This window comes from Medicago truncatula, chromosome 5 (genome assembly GCF_003473485.1).
Source record: "Medicago truncatula cultivar Jemalong A17 chromosome 5, MtrunA17r5.0-ANR, whole genome shotgun sequence".
Taxonomy (NCBI): Eukaryota; Viridiplantae; Streptophyta; class Magnoliopsida; order Fabales; family Fabaceae; genus Medicago; species Medicago truncatula.
The window spans coordinates 21,380,555-21,399,255 of record NC_053046.1 but is presented as its reverse complement, the minus strand read 5'-3'; the positions used below and the strand labels follow the sequence as shown (position 1 = coordinate 21,399,255).

Genomic DNA, 18,701 nt, shown 5'->3' with positions numbered 1-18,701 from the left:
TGAAATAAAGAGTTATTTATCAATATTTATATTTTATAAGACATCATTTTATAAGAATAAACATCATTTTATTGTTTATAAGAATCATATTAAATTTTTAACATTTTTTCATAAAAAATAATAAATATTCTTTGTTATATGTAACAAAAATTCAAAAAATGTAAAATTTTATTTCGTCGACACTTTCGATAACTAAGATATAATTATTGTAATTGTTAATGATAGAAAACAATTTTTTTTCTTCGAAAAATAACTCGTTTCAATATGAATTTGATGATTTTGTGTACCAGTACACTCAAATTTTTGAGTGTACCATAGAATTTGCTGTATAGGATAGGGACTGATTGGAGGTGTCAATCTAATTGGGATGTAATGTTTCTCTTGATGTTATCCCTCTCTCCAAGCTAATTGAAGAAAAAACATTTTATTAATGAAATTAATAAAAACAAGGTAAACCAAATTAAAAATAAAGAATTGTTCATATAATAAGGACAAATCTAAAAAATAATTACAGAATTGTAAATTAAATTAAGGAAACATTTATAAAAAAATTCATATAATAATATATTTACAAGTATAAATATTTTGGTTTGGACTAGATCGGTTTATACGGGACCGAAAATCAATTCAATCCATTTAAAATTACGGTTCTTTTTTGAGTTTTTGGTTTTCGGTTTTGTTCGGTTTTTTATTTTTCCGATTCAATTAATTATCATATCATATCTACATTTTTTAGGAGATCACCCACACCCTATTATAAATTTGTGGTCTCTATTTCATCTCAAGTAAAAAACGCAACTTGACCATGGTGGTAAATTTGCTACTTTCCCATATTAAATGTCACCTCTTTTTGTTCTCACATGATTTTAAGTTCGAATTCACATCAAATTCAATGCAAGCATCTGTTATAAAATACTAACAAAATTCATTACATTTCAGTAAACATTCTACTCCTTAAAGAATGATGGAATGGAATAATACATCAAGGAACAAAAATGTTAAAAACCAGAGATACTGGATCACAATTTTATTGGGAAAGGCCCCACAGAATTTGCTCCTTCATGGCATATTGTTACACATGAGATATAACAATTTTCCTTTCAGCATTAAGAATCCATGTGAAAATTAAGGTCTCTCCCTCCCTCCTTACCTACTGCCTCAGTATGCATCACTCACTATATTGCCAAAAATAATAACTAATTTATGCTATTTGAGGGCTGAAGGGAAGACACCTAATCTGTTGTCCAAGGATCATTTTCTGCTATGACTTCAGAAGGTTCAAAAACTTCAGCCTCTGTACTTTCACTTTCATTTGAATCAGCCTCTGCTGGTGCATCTCCCTCTTCTTCGGTTCTACCCCATCTTCCTCCCAAGGCCAACGCCATCATTCCATAAATCTTATTTCCTAACTCAGCAGGGCTCTCAGGCTGTATAATTGAGAAACTACGTTAGCGAACAGCAGTTATTCTATATTATGTTATTGCATGAACAAAATCAAAATCTTTATTTTCTACTTACAGAAAATCCACTAGAAATTTGTGCTGTATCGTATAAGAGCTCAACAGCTCTCTTTGCTTCACTGCTGTCGGGAGCATTCTTGCAGGCAGCCTAAAAAATCAAAAAATTTATACAAGGGTCAAAGTCACAAGCAAATTCAGTTACTTGAAATGAGTCATTGGATCAATCTCCTCTATTGTACAATTTTAAAGGATAGCAAATTCTAAACCTCAGCCATTGACAAAAAAACAAAATCATGAACTTCGTAAAATATCGTTTGCTGATGTCTTCACCCTTAAAGGGAGAGCTTCCTACAAGAGAGTTAAATCCTGAGTCGCCAAAATCAACCAATAGTCTACAAATTGTTGCCATTTATCCTGAGCTTACTATTAGACTTCTGATATATTTGTCTTCAACATATTACTAGGTAAAATTACTTATATGATACACGTCCACTTCTACTACAACCAACTATTGTATATATGAACATCAGTTTTGGGACAACCGACCTGGCAATGTATGCACAGTAACCTGATAATTAAAAAAATAATAATAATTTAGATTTTCATTTTCTCACTATGTTGTTCATTTTTTTCTCTTTTTTGCAAAGCTTGTTTCTCCTTTCTCATGGAGGTTTCTCCTCCCTCTGTTATTTTGACGCCCCCGTTCTTTTCCCGTCTCATGGAGGTTTCTTCTACCTTTGTTATTTGATCTTGAAGTTAAAACCTTTCTAAGAACAATTTGACAACCAAACAAAAGCCGCAAGATCTGTGGCAGATTGACACCGGATTGGTTCACAACACAGGTCTGTGGCAACTCAGGACGGAGGAGGGTGGTTGTGCATGGTTGCACAGTCGAGAGTGTGAGGGGGGGGGGGGGGGGGGGGGGGGAGGACTCAATACTGTGCACGGACGCGTGAGAACACGCTCATTTTGAGTTAGAAGCTGAATTTTTTCTATTACAAAAATACCGCTCTATACACAGTTGTTGTTGCAAATTGAATGTTCATATATCATTTCTCAATTAATAGTTAGTTATAAATCAATGAAAACCAAACTAATAATGTGAACTTACACTTAAATCTTTGATGATGGGATGATCTGGATTAATCTCCAATATTCTCCTCCCTCTCATAAACTCCAAACTTGCCTGGTCTCCAAGAGCCTGTGCCTTCATTAATCTGAAAATAATAAGAATCACAGATTGTGTAAGCCTTATACAACTAGAATGATAAACTTCTAGTCATTTAGAAACATGGCTTCAAAAGTCGATGACTAACCTTTCCATATTTGCAGACCAACCAAACTTTCCAGATACAAGCACACAGGGAGATGAGCTCAAACGCTTAGAGACTTGAACTTTAGCCACATTATCACCGAGCTGTTGTTTTATCCAATCACAAAGTAGATTGTATTCTTGCTTGGTTTCCCTCTCTTTGACCTCATCCTCGTCACCTGATAGAAAAATTGTGATAACCACATTCAAATCCAACTTTGCTATAAGCAAAATAGTATTTAAGCATATGTTAGCTGCATAGAAAAAAAATACAAACCTAATTCCAAATCTTCCTTGCTGATATCAACAAATTTCTTTTCTTTGTATGTCTGTAGGTTCTGAATGGCAACCTCGTCTATAGGATCAACCAAATAAAGAACCTACAATAATAGACGTGTAAGCTCATGAGTAAAAATAACATGTGACGTATGTATTCAGTTAGAAATTTATAGATCATATTCAAAATGCATTTGTAGCATGAGATTATGTCTTTGATGTCACCTCAATATAATATGCACAAATTACACGATGATTATGTCTTTGATGTCACCTCAATATAATATGCACAAATTACACGAAATAATATATGTAATATGTATGACTGAAAATACCTCAATATCTTTCTGAACCAACTTCTCTAAAAATGGAGCAGTCTTTGCACTTTTCAAGCTGTCAGTTGCTAGGTAATAGATGGCATTTTGATTTTCACCCATGTTTTCAACATACTCATCTAGGCTTTTAAGTTCCTCCTCACTTTTGGAAGTGTAAAATCTTAACAGTGGTGTTATGCGCTTATGATTTCCACTGTCCTCAATGCATCCCAACTTAATAAACCTACCAAAGTTCTCCCAGAATTTCTTGTAATCCTGAAAACACAGATCATATTCTTAGTCCATAAAGACACTCAATTCAGGTTGAAAAGCTAGAGACTGAGTTGTTCACACCAACCTCCTTATTTTCACCTTCAGCAAGATCTTGAATCATATCAAATGTCTTCCTGACAAGTCTCTTTCTCATTATCCTTACCTGAAATTACAACAATAGCACAAAACATTATGGGAAGTGAAAGAAAAAGGAAAATTCATAAATGATTCTTAAAAATAGCATATTTCTCATTTATGTTCATCACATGAAAATTAGCCATGTTTGCAAGATAAGATGTAGTTTTCTTACAATTCTGCTTTCTTGAAGGATCTCCCGAGAAACATTCAGAGGAAGGTCATTCGAATCAACCACACCCTTCACAAAGCTCAAGTAACGTGGAAACTGCAAAATAACAGCAAAGTTACAGCAAAAGGCACCCGAACAATGAACGGAATCAGAACATTGTAGAACATGTGCTCTAAATTATGCATTGTTTGTGCTCCTCAATGGTTCTTGCTCATTTTTTTTATTTGGTGTACGAATACACACATGCAAGAAGCACTTTAGCACAAACATGACTTAACTTACAGCTTGCACATTTTTAAACTTGATTTGACATAATAAATGACTAAAATCAATTATACATTTACGAGAGGCAAGAGTGTGGACTGCAAAATTTAAATTATCCCTTCTTCCGCAAAGAATGTTTTAAATAGATAAAATAATATATCATGGCAATGACGTAATTTGATGTGTGTAAGACAAAATTCCGCTTTGAAGCTCACAGTAAACTCACCAGTTCACCATCAAAATCATCTGAGATGAACACACGCTTTACATACAGGCGTATGTTCTTTGTTTTAGGGTTCACTACTTCTTCATTGTTGAGAGGTCCCATACTTGGAATATATAGAATGCTTCTGAACTCAACCTCACCCTGCACAGTTTGAAACTTAGTCAAATTGATGAATGCCCAAGGGAAATGATCTTCTGCTAAGAACCAATGTTATCAACATACCTCAGTAGTAAAGTGGGTATAAGCAACTGGTTCCAAGAATTCACTAAAAGTCTTTTTGTAAAACTCATTGTACTCTTCCCTTGGAGTATCCTTTGAATTCCGCATCTACAATTAAGTTAAAAAAGCGTGTCAAATAAAGAGGCAATGCTAATTAATTAGAGGCAAAATACAGGATATTGGCATCCCGACACCATCAAAGCAGGTGTAATAGCTCGAACTAACCCATATTGGCTTTGTCTCGTTGGCTAGTTCCCAGTCCCAATACTTCTCAGTTTTAGTCTTTTTTGTCTTGTTAGTATCGCCCTGATAAGAGAGTAAAAGCACGCTTCATATTGATAACACATTTGAAAAACGGAAGTACAACACTGATATCCAGAAAGACCACAATAGTTACCTCTGCTTTCGGTTCTTCCCCTTCTTTAGGTTCTTCTTCCTCTTCCACCTGTCAATTTTCAAATTAATTAATGATGACAACTAAGAGCTAATTCATTTGTCACTCCTTCATGGTACATGATACTACTACTTCAGTGGTAATAATGAGAATAGGAATAAAGATTCAGTGTTCATCCATATAACTTGAAATCACCTTGATTAGTGCAATATAATCTACAAACGTTTTCTATTCAGTTGATAGGAAATATGGAAAGGAAATAGAGTTGCTCCCTTTCAAGATGGAAACAAATTTCTAAAACACAGTTTTTACTATGAAACATCTAACACAGTCGAACTCTTAAGTAAGTTCAGGGCAGCACCAAATCATCAAAAAGCAGACTAATAATTAGGGTTACCCAGCAAGCTAAAGGTGATTGAAACCATAACAACTGTAGAACCTAATTAAAATGAGGGTACAATATTTTGGCCCCTTATCTTCATTTTAAGTTTCAATTTGGTCCCTCTTATATTTTTCGTACCAAAATGAGCCTTTATATTACTGCAGTTATAAGAACGTAGCCCCTCTTTTTTGTTCTAAAATGGTCCTGTATTTTGTAAAAGTTAAGAGCAAAGAGGTCCTCTAAGGATCACAATTTAAACGAAAAGGACCGCATTAGTATAACTTCAAAAATAAGTGGCCATTTCGAAACCAAATTGAAACCTAAAATAAAGATAAGGGATCAAAAGTAAAATTTAGCTTTAAAGTTATATGAATCACGATATCACACCAAGCGCCTTACATATGAGAATCCAAAGAGATATATCACTGACAATAAAAGAACAAATGGGGAAATAAAACCAGTCTATCCATCATTATCAATAATAAATCATGTGTGAAATCAGAGAAGTAGCACATGCAAGAATTAGCAAAACAATTATCACAACAAACAGTATTGACATGAATCTGTAATGAGAAGATCTTGGTACCTCAACAGTTCTAGATTTTTCTTGCCATGTAAAGATGGGGAAGGACACAAACTGTGAGTAGTTCTTCACCAAACCCTGAATTTTGGTTGGCTCTGAGAATTCATACTTATCATCCGGCTGGACAGCAACAAAAAAAGGTTCAACAATTTGTGAAGACAATAACATATAATTAACTTAATAAATCTTGAGGTGACATTAAAAATATAATACTGAAAACATGTGTATGTATTGGCTTGACCAAGAATTTGGGGGATCTAACTACAAGTTTGCATTAAAATTTCCTCGCACGCATGAATATGATATGGTAGTATGTACATCTTACATTACACACAAACTGTATTAGAAAAATGAAAAATATAAAATAAAATAAATCACTCACTCTCAAGTGAAGTGTAATCTGTGTACCACGATGTAGAAGCTTTTCAGGATCAGTTTCTTCCCTTATCACATAAGAGCTGCTATCAGCTAAAGCTTCCCATACATATTGCTTATCTGATCTAGGGCTCTTTGTAGAAACAACAACCTGTTTGCCATTTACAGACATAGCCAATCAATTACAAAAAATCAGAAAAATCGACCATAGAGAACACACATATGAAATCCACCCCATACCCTGTCAGCAACAAGAAATGCAGAGTAGAATCCAACACCAAATTGACCAATCAAACCATTATCTGCTCCTAAATCCTTGTTTTCCTGAAAGATTCAAAACATAAGTGTTACAGATTTTAACCAACAAAGTATCGCACAGAATGGCATTAGTGATCAACAACACAAATTACCTTAAGTGCCTTCAGAAACTTTGAGGTACCACTCTGAGCAATAGTTCCAAGACAATCAATGAGCTCTTCTTTGGTCATTCCAATACCAGAATCGCTGCAATACAACAGTTTAATTATCACTCCACATTCCCTAAAAAAATAGAATCCACAATTATAAAGAAACATACGTTATAGTAATAGTTCCATTGTCTGGATCGGGCTTGATGCGAATCTCTAGTTCTCCAGACTCTCCAAGCAAAGAAGGCTCCGTCACACTTAAAAACCTCAATTTGTCCAAAGCATCACTAGCATTACTGAACTCCAAAAAAAAAAACAATAAAACATAATCAACAGAGTAAAACATGGATGCAAAAGTCAAAAAGAAAAAAATAAGCACAAATGAAGTTCCACAAAACACAGTTAATAATAAAGTAATAAACTAACAACAGTAAAACCATTAAGTGTGTTTGGTTTCAATTTTGGAGAGTACAAATTTATTCTAGAGGTTGAAGAACGGATTTTCCCACCCTCGAATGATTTAAAGAAGAACTACTTTTGCTTGTAGAATTAATTCTACTTGAAGCTACTAGTTGTAGCTTTTGGCTTCTACTTTTAATTGTAGCCTAAAATTTATTGTTAAATCCACTTTTACAAAAAATAAATCCAAACATAAAATCATTTTACATTCAACTCGAATTTATCCAGAATCAATTATGCAAATTGCAAATAATCAATTTATGTTACTGCAGATCCTAATGCACATTAAGTCAATTGTAACATACTTCAAATCAGTGTAAGCATAAAATGCCTGTAAAATTTTCAAATTACCTCACAAGTTCTCTGAGAAAAACTTCCTTGTGACTATACAGACTGTGAACAATCAAATCCATCAATCGGCTTACCTACAACAACAAAAACAAGTCAATTTACAAATTAACCCTTTCATTTCAATTCACAATCCAAAAAAATTGAAACTTTAACACATTAGAAATCCAAAAACCACGACCCAGAAGGGCAAAAAGGTAAATAAGTTAACAAACTCAAAAACCCACCTCGGCTTGATACTCAAACTTCTCGCCACTGGCCTCTTCTTTCTCCGCAACAGCAGCCTCACAACGGACAGAAAGTCTGCCGGTTCGTCTTCTGTCATGGTGTTTACACTTCAAACCGGTGGAAGAAAAGCGATTTCTGCGAGGTTGCGGTGGGAGAAAAGCGCTTCTGAGGGTGGAAGAAGGTCTGGAGAGTGAAAAGGAGGAGGAAGAAGGGAGGGAAGTGAGGGAGGCAGTGGCAGCTAAGCTTCTGCTAAGCACAGGAGCCATTGTTGAATGAGTGAGGTGTTTAACGTTATCTTTTAAGAGAGAGTGGAAAGTGAAATGAAATGAAAAACCCTTTTGGAATGGAAGATGAAAGTGAGTGAAAGAAGGGTTTATGGAGATATGGCGGATGGTTCTAGAATGAGAAAAATTATTTGGATGTATTTGTGTTGATTTGAATGGCCTAGATTATGCCACTTCACCCATGTAACATTGTGTTTCAGTTTAGTATATCATCGGATCATTATTATAAACAAAAATCATATCCTTTGACTTTTTTCATTACTCTATTTTGGATAAAATGTAAAAAAAAAAAAAAAAAAATGACGATTTTGAAAGGTTTTTACGGTGTTATACCCTTCAAAATGATATAATAATTTATAATGTATGAAGACCTTGCACTCTGAAGAAGTGAAGCTTTCAAATGACTCTGAAGTCTATAACGACTCGATTTTTAGGATATTATTTATTTAATTGTTTTGTATATTTAAGGTTTAATTGCATTTTTCCCTATATTTTGCTAATTGTGCAATTTTGCACCCCCTCTTATTTTTTTGAACGATTTTGCATCCCATCTTTTGCCCCATTTCCCCTCTTTTGATTATGATTTTGAACAAAACACAATTGGCAAAAGATGAGGTGCAAAATCGTTCAAAAAAAGAGGGGGTGCAAAATCGCACAATTAGCAAAAGATAGGGAGAAAAATGCAATTAAGCCTTTATTTAATTGTGGCTTAATACATCTCCCGGTCCCTTAACTTATTTTAATTTCTCAGTTTGGTCCCTTAATTATTAAACGTTTCAATTTGGTCCTTATCTTTGTTTTCGTCATCGATTTCGTCCTATTTTATTAATTTGAAATCCATAAAAAATAATACCGTTGGATAAAGGAAGTTCATCATATCTAACCGTGTATCACCAACACCTAAGTATCCGAAATTTAATTTTTAATAATAATAAAAATTATTTTATATTATTTAGAAATAAAAATTTTGAAAATTAATTTTCAAAAATAAAAAAAAATCTAAAAAATTTGAAAAAAAATCAGGATTTTTTTTGCAGATTTTTTAAAAAATAATTCTTGAAAATGGCTTTTAATTTCGAAAGAAAAGTATGAACTTTTTCGAAATATATAATTAGCAAAAATCGTAAAATCTTCATAATTTCGTAGAAAAGATTATTTTTAAAATAATCGTAATTCTGAAATAAATTTTTGAAAAAGTTATCTGAATTTTTTCTAAATTGGTATCCATATTTTTTAAAAGTTAAAATATTTTTCATTTTTTTTTTTGTAGAAAAAAATTTTAAAACTTTTTTTCGAAAAAAAATCTGACCTTTTTTTAAAAATTTTGAATTTTTTCTTTTTGTGTAATTTGAAAATTAAATTTCAGAATTTTTTAAAATCTTTTTAATTTCGAAAAAAAATCTGAATTATAATTATCAAAATTGATTTTGGCTAATTATTAGAAAATATATTCCGAAAAAGTTGAGATTTTTCTTTCGAAATTAAAGGTAATTTTCCAGATTTTTTTAAAAATAAAATCCTGAATTTTTTTTAGAATTTTTTTAATTTCGAAAATTAATTTTCAATTTTTTTAATTTAATTTATTTCTAAATTAATATAAATGAATTTATATTATATTTTGAATTTTTAAAAATTAAATTTCAGATACTTAAGTGTTGGTGATACACGGTAAGATATGATGAACTTCCTTTATCCAATGGTCTACTTTTTTAGGGATTTAAAATTAATAAAATAGGACCAAATTGATGACGAAAACAAAGATAATGACCAAATTGAAACATTTAATAATAGTTAAGGGACCAACTGAGAAATTAAAATAAGTTAAGGGACCGGTGTATGTATTAAGCCTTTAATTGTTTGATGTGTTTGAATTGTTGGGATAATTTGATTTTATTAGAGATAGAGGAATTAATGGTATTTTGATAATTTGTGAGTGAGGGCATTTTAGTAATTTAGAGGTGGAGAAATATTTATTGAGGTTAGTAGTAACTTGGTGGAATTACTAATAGCGGTAAACGGTAAAAAGAGATCATTAAGTGATATTGTTATTTGTTTAGTAAGAATATAAGACTAAGTCCAATAAAAATAAGTGAACTAAGCTCAATTGGTGGCAGTATATAAGACTAGTAGTAGTCATAACTCTGGTTTGTAGAATCATTTGTCAAGTTTACAAATTGGAGGCTAGAGAGAGAATATATAAAGGAAGAGAAGAAAGAAGAGCTAAGGGGAGAAAAGAATGAAAGCTTAGGAGAATCAAAGTAGAGAGGAAGATTGGAGCTAGGAAAGCTTAGCTTTTGGAATTATAAGGCATATGTGTGAGAATTATTCATCTCTAGGAATGAATGTTCATATGGGTAGAATCTTGGTTGTTGTGTTTATTATGATTTCGTGAATTAAGTTAATTTTCATGCTCCATTAATTATGTTAATTTTGGGTATGATAAAAGTTGTGAAATTATATTGTTGTTGTGTTCATGCTCGGATACACTTGAAGCAAATTGGGGGCAGCCAGCCAACCCCACTAACATTTCAATTTTTTCATGAGTTTTTTAATAAATTTAATTTTTTCTTAGGTAAAATTAAGAGTTGCCCCCACAAAAAATTATTGAATAATGTAAGTTTTGAAGAATTAAATATACAATAATGTAAGAGATACATTATTGAATATTTTTTTGTCAATGCTAAAGTAGTCTCAAAGAAATAATTTTACACACTTTCTAGACAAAAGTTATTTGCCGTAGTTGCTTAAATAATGTCATAAAGACACTTGTTAATAGTATTTTGCCATATATTCTTTTGGTCAATTACAAAGAGAAATATTTTAACACTGTTGAAAATGAAAAAAAATTCTGAATATTAATAGAATTAGAGACACGTGGAAACAATTATATTTCGTAGATATGAAGATACGTTAAATATGTTAGGTAGATCTGAAGTTGTTACTCGATTCGAAATCTTTGTGATGTTAGAGGGATTTATGGCTGGAAAACTCCTGAAAATCATTAAGTACATCTAATGGTTTTGGAGTACAACTGCTAAAAACCATTAAGTATATTTAATGGTTTTGGAGTACAACTCACAGAAACCATTTCTTTCCTCCTCCTCCAATTGTGTCAGTCTAAAACTGAATGATGGCAATGGCTCTAGGTCCTTAGTTTTTTTTAACCTGCTGGAAACCATTAAGTACATCTAATAGTTTTGGAGTACAACTCACAGAAACAATTTCCACAGCAAAATAGTTTTGGCATAATTTTATACAAAACATACTATAATAAGGACATTTGTGACTGTCATTGAACCAAATCAACACTCTGAAATCATCATTGAACTAAAATGATGATTTCCGCGGTCGTAGTGTTGTTTCGTTTGGTTTTGCTTAGGGGTGTAGGAAGCAATTATGTTGGGCTACCGGTTAATGGACTGGGATTTGTGCACGGTGCATAATGATTTCCTTATGCACCATAACCGCTCACGTGAGAAGAGAACCTACGTTTGTGTTTTACTGGGTTTCAAGCGCTCTTCTTCTTCCCCTTTTTATTTTAATGATTTTAAAACAAACAAAATCTAATATAAATTTTTTTTTTTTCATTTATTTAAATCAGATTAAATGCCACATGTACAACTTATGTATAGTCATCAAGTGCCACATAAGCAAAAAGGTGCCAAATCAGCAAGAAAGTGAGTCCAGGGACTATTTTAAAAAACAAAAAATTTTGCAGGGATGAATTTTAAAAAAAAAATTTACCCGGGACCAAAATCCAAACTCGTTATATTTGCAGGGACCAAAAGCATATTTTAGCCTCTCAAAAATAAAAAATCATTTTTATGCTTAAATGTTTAACGAATAACCATAATAGTCACTTAATGTATCGAAATTTCAAAATAATATTTTTTAAAGAAAATTTTATGCTTGAATGTTTAACGAATAACCATAATAGTCACTTAGTTTTTCAAAATTTCAAAATAATATTGTGTACTTTGTTTGTCAAAATAGTATATGTACGAACTGATATGACAATAAATATGTATATTGAGATTCTTATATGTTTGTATTAAGAGAGAATTTTAATGTCGAAGATTATTTTAACTAATGTAGTGCACAATCAAATATTATTTTAAAATTTTGATAAATTGAATGATTATCGTGGCTATCGGTTTTACATTCCGGAATAAAATTGACCATTTACTTTTTTTTCTTTTTCTTTTTTTACTAATATGCTAACTCAATTTCCCTTAGTACATGTTTGGTTACCCAGTGGGAAAGGGGAAACGCACGTCTGTCTTCCTCAAAAGCGCTTTGACGTTGTTTGGCTCTCCTTCACTCTTCCTCCGTCGCCGCAAGTTTGCATCATCATAATCGATTTTCAATGAAGCTGCAATTCCTAGCTTCTAAAAATCAATTTTCACAACCGTAGGTTTGTTTTCCCCCAATTTCTCTTTTTTACCCTTTATTCTCAACTAACTTCTCACCTTACATCATAACTCATGTTTATCTGAATTTTCAAAAGTTGTTTATCTGAATTTTACAAAGCTGTTTTTTTCTCCTATATCATAACTTCTTGCTTATCTGAATCCTAATCTCCTGTCAAACAACATTGAAGACAAAGCTGTTTTTTCACCCATATCATAACTTCATTAAACTCTAATTCCTTTCATCATATTTAATTTTACAAATTTACAGATCAAAATCAATCGGTTAACCTACCTCAAAACTTCTTTATATATGTTGCCTCATCTCTCGCCCTTTTCATTCTCTCAAACACGCAAGAAAAGGAAATTAAGCAAAGTTCCAAATAGCAGCACTGTTGGATAGCTCAAGGTAAGTTCAAATTCTCCTCCCGTATCCATTAATTCAGTTATGATAACAATGCATTTGATGTGTTCGATAAAATGAATGAATGAATAAATATTGTTTTCTTTGTTTTCGTTAAACTTAATTATGATTGCTTCTTTGTTTTTTTCTTTGTTTTGCTTTTAAAATGATAATGATATTGATGGAGTTTGAAAATAAATTTTAAGTTTTTCTTTAGTTTTGCTATTATTATGGTTTAGTTTTTGGTGCATTTTTGTGTTATGATGTTTCTGTTATTAAAGTAATAAGCACTTCTAATCCAAAGGTAATAAACTGCACATATATACAACAGTGATAAAAGCATGTGTACAAGAAGCAAAATATTTCGCTGCACATATAATTTAAAGTGTTGACAACTGATTGTAAACCTTAAGAATGATATACAATTAATAACAAACCATCTAATGTAGGAAACTTCATCAAGACATATCAGGTTTGCTTGATATATGCAAATATGATATTAACGCTTGGTTATTTGACTTTGTTCTCCAATATTTTGGTTCAGTTTTTACTAGTGTTTTGCTGTCATTGATTGGTGCATACTTTAGTTACTCTTTTCACCTCATAGATAAGTGGTTATTTGAATATAGGAAGTACTATGTAATTTGGAACCTCTGTGATTAGGAAGTAAGCTAGGAAGTACTATGAATTAAGAAGTAATCTAAGCTAGGATGTACTATGAATTAAGAAGTAATCTAGGAAGTACTAGTAACTATGAAGTACTGTTATGTTTAGTCTTTAATGTTGTAATGTTCCGTTGTCTTTAAATTAAGAAGTAATCTAGGAAGTACCTGTAACTATGAAGTACTATGAAGTACTGTTATGTTTTTCCTTTCAATTAGGAATTAATCTAAGAAGTGCTAGTAACTATGAAGTACTCTTATGAAGTACCAGTAACTTATGTAATGTTTCTATCCCTTAATGAAAGCTTATGTTGTGTGATAATTATGCTCGTATTTTTGGTTCACTTATTTTGTTTTTTTGCTTCGGATTTGTTGTTCACTTATCCTCCATAAACTTTATATTTCAGTTTTAACTAGTTATATATAAGCTATATTTGCAATGCCATGATTTCTTATGTTTTTTGTGACATTCAAAGCATGTTTCTTATGGTTTTGCGGCTGGTTTGGTTGCAGCTTCAGGTGCTGTTCCTGGCCTGCTAACCTGCTACGGCTGGGGGTAGTTTTTTGGCCAAGGGTCTGGTTGGTTTTTGTTGTCTCTGTAGTTGCTTTCTAGACTTTCTAGGCTTTTTTTATGTTAACTGGACTGCCTCTTCCTTCTGGTGTTTCGGTTTGCAGACATCAGTTGGGCAAACATGTTTAAGGTGCACTCAAGTTTCAATATTTCATCGTCTTCAATAATGATGTATTCAATTATTATCACTCAAGTTTAAGGTGCCCAATAGAAAGAACTTTTGGTGTATGGAAGAATAGATTTGCAATTCTACGACGCATGCCTAAATTCACAATTATGACACAGGTTCAAGTGGTTATTGCAACAATGGACACAACTTTATTAGAAGGAATGCTGATATGGATGTTGATTTCAGTCGGTATGAGGATGAAGACATAACCCTTGATCTCGATGATTATCGTAGACCAGTTAATTTGGATTTATCTCAAAATTTAAATATAGCTTCTTCATCTAAGATGAATCATGTTCGAGACTCGGTTCGAGATCAAATTATAGAGTTCAGGAAAAATAATTAGTACTGTATTAATGTTTCAAACTTGTACTACACTTTATATTATATTCTCTATTTTTTGTCAAAAAAATTATATTATATTCTCTATTTGTAATTTTAATTGAGTACTTCATGTTTAACATATATTCCCTACATGTATTTTTATTTGGATACTGTGTGATTAACAAGTTATGTTAATCTTTCCCTAATTTTTTTTATGTTAATCTTATAATTGTATTGTCAATTAATAAAAAAATGGATGAAAAAACTAAATAAATGTAAAATTTTATAACTATATACACAAACACATGTTGAAGTCCATTTTGGTCTTTTACACTTCTAAAAGCAATTCTGACACAAAACATCCAAACAACATTTTTCATACAAAGCACTTATATTTTGAAGGTAACCAAACATAAATCACTTTACGTTCAACTCACTTTTAACCAAAATCAATTCTTTCCACCGCACAACCAAACACACGTTAGATTTTTTACAAACTCAATTTTCCTTAGATATCTGTGCATTGTTTCGGCGAATAAATGGCTATTCACTTTTGCGTGCAAATGGCTTGTCAGATGTGAGCAAGGGTTCCCTGATAAAAAAAATTAAGGGAATATTTTTTTTTTAAGAAGCCAAAATAAAATATGACTAATAAAAAATGATTCAACTAGTATAAGGTGTGTCAAGAAAAACCATCGAAAACAAGTACAAAGTTAATATCCTGCTGCCATAAAGCTCAACGGCAGACAAAAAGAAAACAAAATAAACTACTCCCAAATCTTTATACTAACAATTTAGAGTTTTTAGAAATAGCCTATTTCAAAATCCTCTCCTCTAAAGATGTCCACATCATCATAATCCTAATTGGCATTTGTTCCAAAAATTTCTTCTAATTTTTAATACAAGCTTAATAATTATAAATAAATATTATTAAATACGTTTTTTATTAATCATTAAATTGTACATAAAATACACAGTTGGTTACAATCAAATCATTATTAATATAATAATTGTTTCGATTAAAATTTATATGTTACATTAAAAATTTGTACGTTACAATCAAATGATTATTAATATAATTATTATTCGATTAACATTTATATGGTACATTAAAAATTTGGTAGGTTACAAAATTATAATAATTAACTTGAATAAATTATATTTTGAATTTTGGTCCGTTACACTATAACAGTAACCTACTAATTAAAAATTTAATTGTAGTAATTAGTTTTTAAGGTTATATAATTAATTTTTATTCGTTACAAAATTATATTACTTAATATTAATAAGATATTATTGAATTTTAAATGTTATGAAGTTAATTTTTTGTAGGTTAGATGAAATATAATCTAATCATTAATGCACATTTTATAATATTAATTACGTTGATAATATTAATTTTAAAACGGTCAAATTAATAATTAGTAGATATTAACCGTTATGGTACTATTTTTTTGATATAAATAGTAGCGCTTTTAGGTACGAGTACACAACAATCACAAAATATAGTTCTTCTTTTTCTATTCTATGGTTCTCTGATATCTATATTCTAAGTAATTTCTTTAATTTTTTCTATTGCAAAGAAAAACGTCTACGAAACACGACTTCATCTCTAATGTTTCGCCAAGAAAATAATCGTGGACATTGGTTGTGAGGGTTGTTCGTGCTTGGTTTGTTCAAGACTACAAAAATAAAAAAAAAACTACCATTTTCTATGGAGTTGGTTCTAATGGATCGAAATGGACTTTTTTCATACCGTTTTTTGTTTTGCTTTGTTTAAAGTATAGTATTTTAATATTTGTTATCTAGGGTGATCGAATATGTGTGTTTATACGAAGAACATTGATCTACAAGTTCAAGGAGCAGCTCCAAGAGGGAATGGCGTTCACGATTTCCTTATTTGATTTTGCTTGCAACAGTGGTTTGTATAGACCATCACACAACGAATACAAACTGAATTTTACAATTAACACAAAAATCAAAATATTTAAATCTTCTTTGGTCCCTACAAACATGTATTCGTTTACACTGCATATGATGTTTTCAATGATTCTTACGACATGAAATGTAATTTGAATCATATTTTTATCATCAAACTAATTTCAAACCCCCATCCCTTTCTAACAACATGAACTAAATTATATATTAATGTAGTTGGTGTCTTGACTGAGGTGGATTTTGTTTTAATGAAGACCTCAAATCAATTATATTAAAAACCCTTCAAGCACAAGATGTACCCAATAAAGGAAAATACAAAGTTCAAGATGCATAGATACAAAAGAACCAAATCATGAGGTAGAATAACCAAGACAAGTAGAAAGATTATTTCACCAACATTTCAACTCAAAATACATACATGATTGCTTAGCATTTTGTATCCAGTAAACAAGAAATATAATTTATCTAACAACACCATAAACTGGTTCTTGTGACAAAAATGTAAGAATTTTTGTCTTTCCAAATAATCCAAATGCAAGTCAGCAAAATCAACTGAAAACTAAAACAAACTTTTTTTGGAACAATTGAGAACCACTGAAATGAAGAGTACCCTCCATAATTAATTGGAAGAACACAATAATTCCAACCACTTTAGAATATTATGTCATATGCTACCAAAGAATTCACACTAAAAATAAAAAAGATAATTTTCCTCTTTTTCACATCTGCCATAACATAAAAATAAGTCCATATTTTAAATACTCCATCAAGCTAAGTTGCCATTTATTAGAATTCAGATATTCAAGAGCCTCCGCGAAAAGAGAGAGGCATTTAGAGGAGATACTTTGTTCCTAATGAGATTTTTTAGAGCCATAGGTTCATCATGCTCCACTTGCAACTAGATGATATACCCCTTTGTCAGAGTAACTTTCACCATGATCAACTTTTAAGAAACTTATAAAAAAATGCTAGCCTGAAAAATAATGTTGTCCACCAAATAACAACAATATATCCCCTGCACCTCATTCCAAGAAAAATTCTATGACATCGTCTCCAACCCTAACCTACGTATCTCCTTAAATGGCATAGAGTTATTCTGATATAACTCAAAAGTTCTTCTAAATATATCACACAAAGGACCACTCTACAACCACGAATCATTGCAACAAAAAAAAAAGGAGTATTTTTTTCTCATTACTCTCCACTATCATCAAGTTGTCATCAAACCAATTTCTAATCCCCATCTCCGCCCCTATTTTAACATCATGGAAGTAATTTTACCACACACACTCCTAATTGTCCCCACTCTTCACATGAACTCACCCAACCTATTCTAAGAAGCTAAAACTCTAAAATGCAAACTCATTGATCCATATCAGCCTCTAAAACTATTCATGTAACAAAGATAAGTTAAAATTCTACATTATATGAACCCTCAAGCAACAACTATATCGACCAAGACACACCTTATCTCACTTAAACCAATTGACTTTAATAGCTTCCGCACTCTCTCCACACTAAAAATAATAAGGATTCAATAAAATAATTTTTACTTAAGTAAGCCTTGAAGAATGAAAGAAATTAAACCAATTGTGGTGGATATTGAAAGAGAATACAAAGATACATTAGAAGAATATTGAATTGAATTCGAATGGGTGAAATCGATTTATTTTCATTTTTAATATATAATACATTACGATATTTAATTATTATTTTAATTATTTGTCAAATAATTTTTAAGAGATATCAGTTTGAACGTACTCTTTTTTCTATCTTCTGGTAAATTTAAAAAGGCGAATCTGACAATTTTGTTGCAAAAGTTAAGTTGTTCCTAAGTAAGTATTTATAACTATCAACTTGATTATTTAATACCATTAAAAACTACATATTTATTCATTTAGTTGAACCATTTTATTTGTTTCTTTAGAGATTGGAAAACGATGTTACAAAATTCTTTTCAATCAACTAAGATCAAATTCAACCATTAAATTATGGAGACAAAAAGAACTAAAGAAAATGTATGCTTATTTTGATGAAGGAGATTTTTTTTCCACAATCCTTTTAGTAAATACATTTTCTAATAAATGGTAAAACAATTACCTTTATTTTTAGTT

General features: G+C 31.2%; 1 protein-coding gene and 1 long non-coding RNA gene across 2 annotated transcripts; one reads left to right on the top strand and one right to left on the bottom strand.

The window, feature by feature from the left end:
- Positions 1 to 905: 905 nt before the first annotated feature.
- Positions 906 to 8,205, bottom strand: LOC25479542 (heat shock protein 90-5, chloroplastic). The gene is made up of 19 exons (XM_013588061.3): positions 7,827 to 8,205; positions 7,603 to 7,676; positions 6,963 to 7,088; positions 6,796 to 6,889; positions 6,626 to 6,709; positions 6,393 to 6,536; positions 6,014 to 6,130; positions 5,049 to 5,096; positions 4,877 to 4,957; positions 4,655 to 4,759; positions 4,433 to 4,573; positions 3,946 to 4,038; positions 3,721 to 3,798; positions 3,384 to 3,638; positions 3,050 to 3,152; positions 2,777 to 2,951; positions 2,572 to 2,677; positions 1,519 to 1,608; positions 906 to 1,427 (listed from the first exon to the last, which is right to left on the bottom strand). Exons 1-19 carry the CDS (start codon positions 8,091 to 8,093, stop codon positions 1,233 to 1,235), a joined length of 2,376 nt encoding a protein of 791 aa, XP_013443515.1. The 5' UTR covers positions 8,094 to 8,205; the 3' UTR covers positions 906 to 1,232.
- Positions 8,206 to 12,351: 4,146 nt separating this feature from the next.
- On the top strand, positions 12,352 to 14,700 carry LOC25479541 (uncharacterized). The gene is made up of 3 exons (XR_003008660.2): positions 12,352 to 12,525; positions 12,792 to 12,929; positions 14,099 to 14,700. It is a non-coding gene; the product is annotated as an uncharacterized lncRNA (long non-coding RNA).
- The last annotated feature ends 4,001 nt before the right edge of the window (positions 14,701 to 18,701 follow it).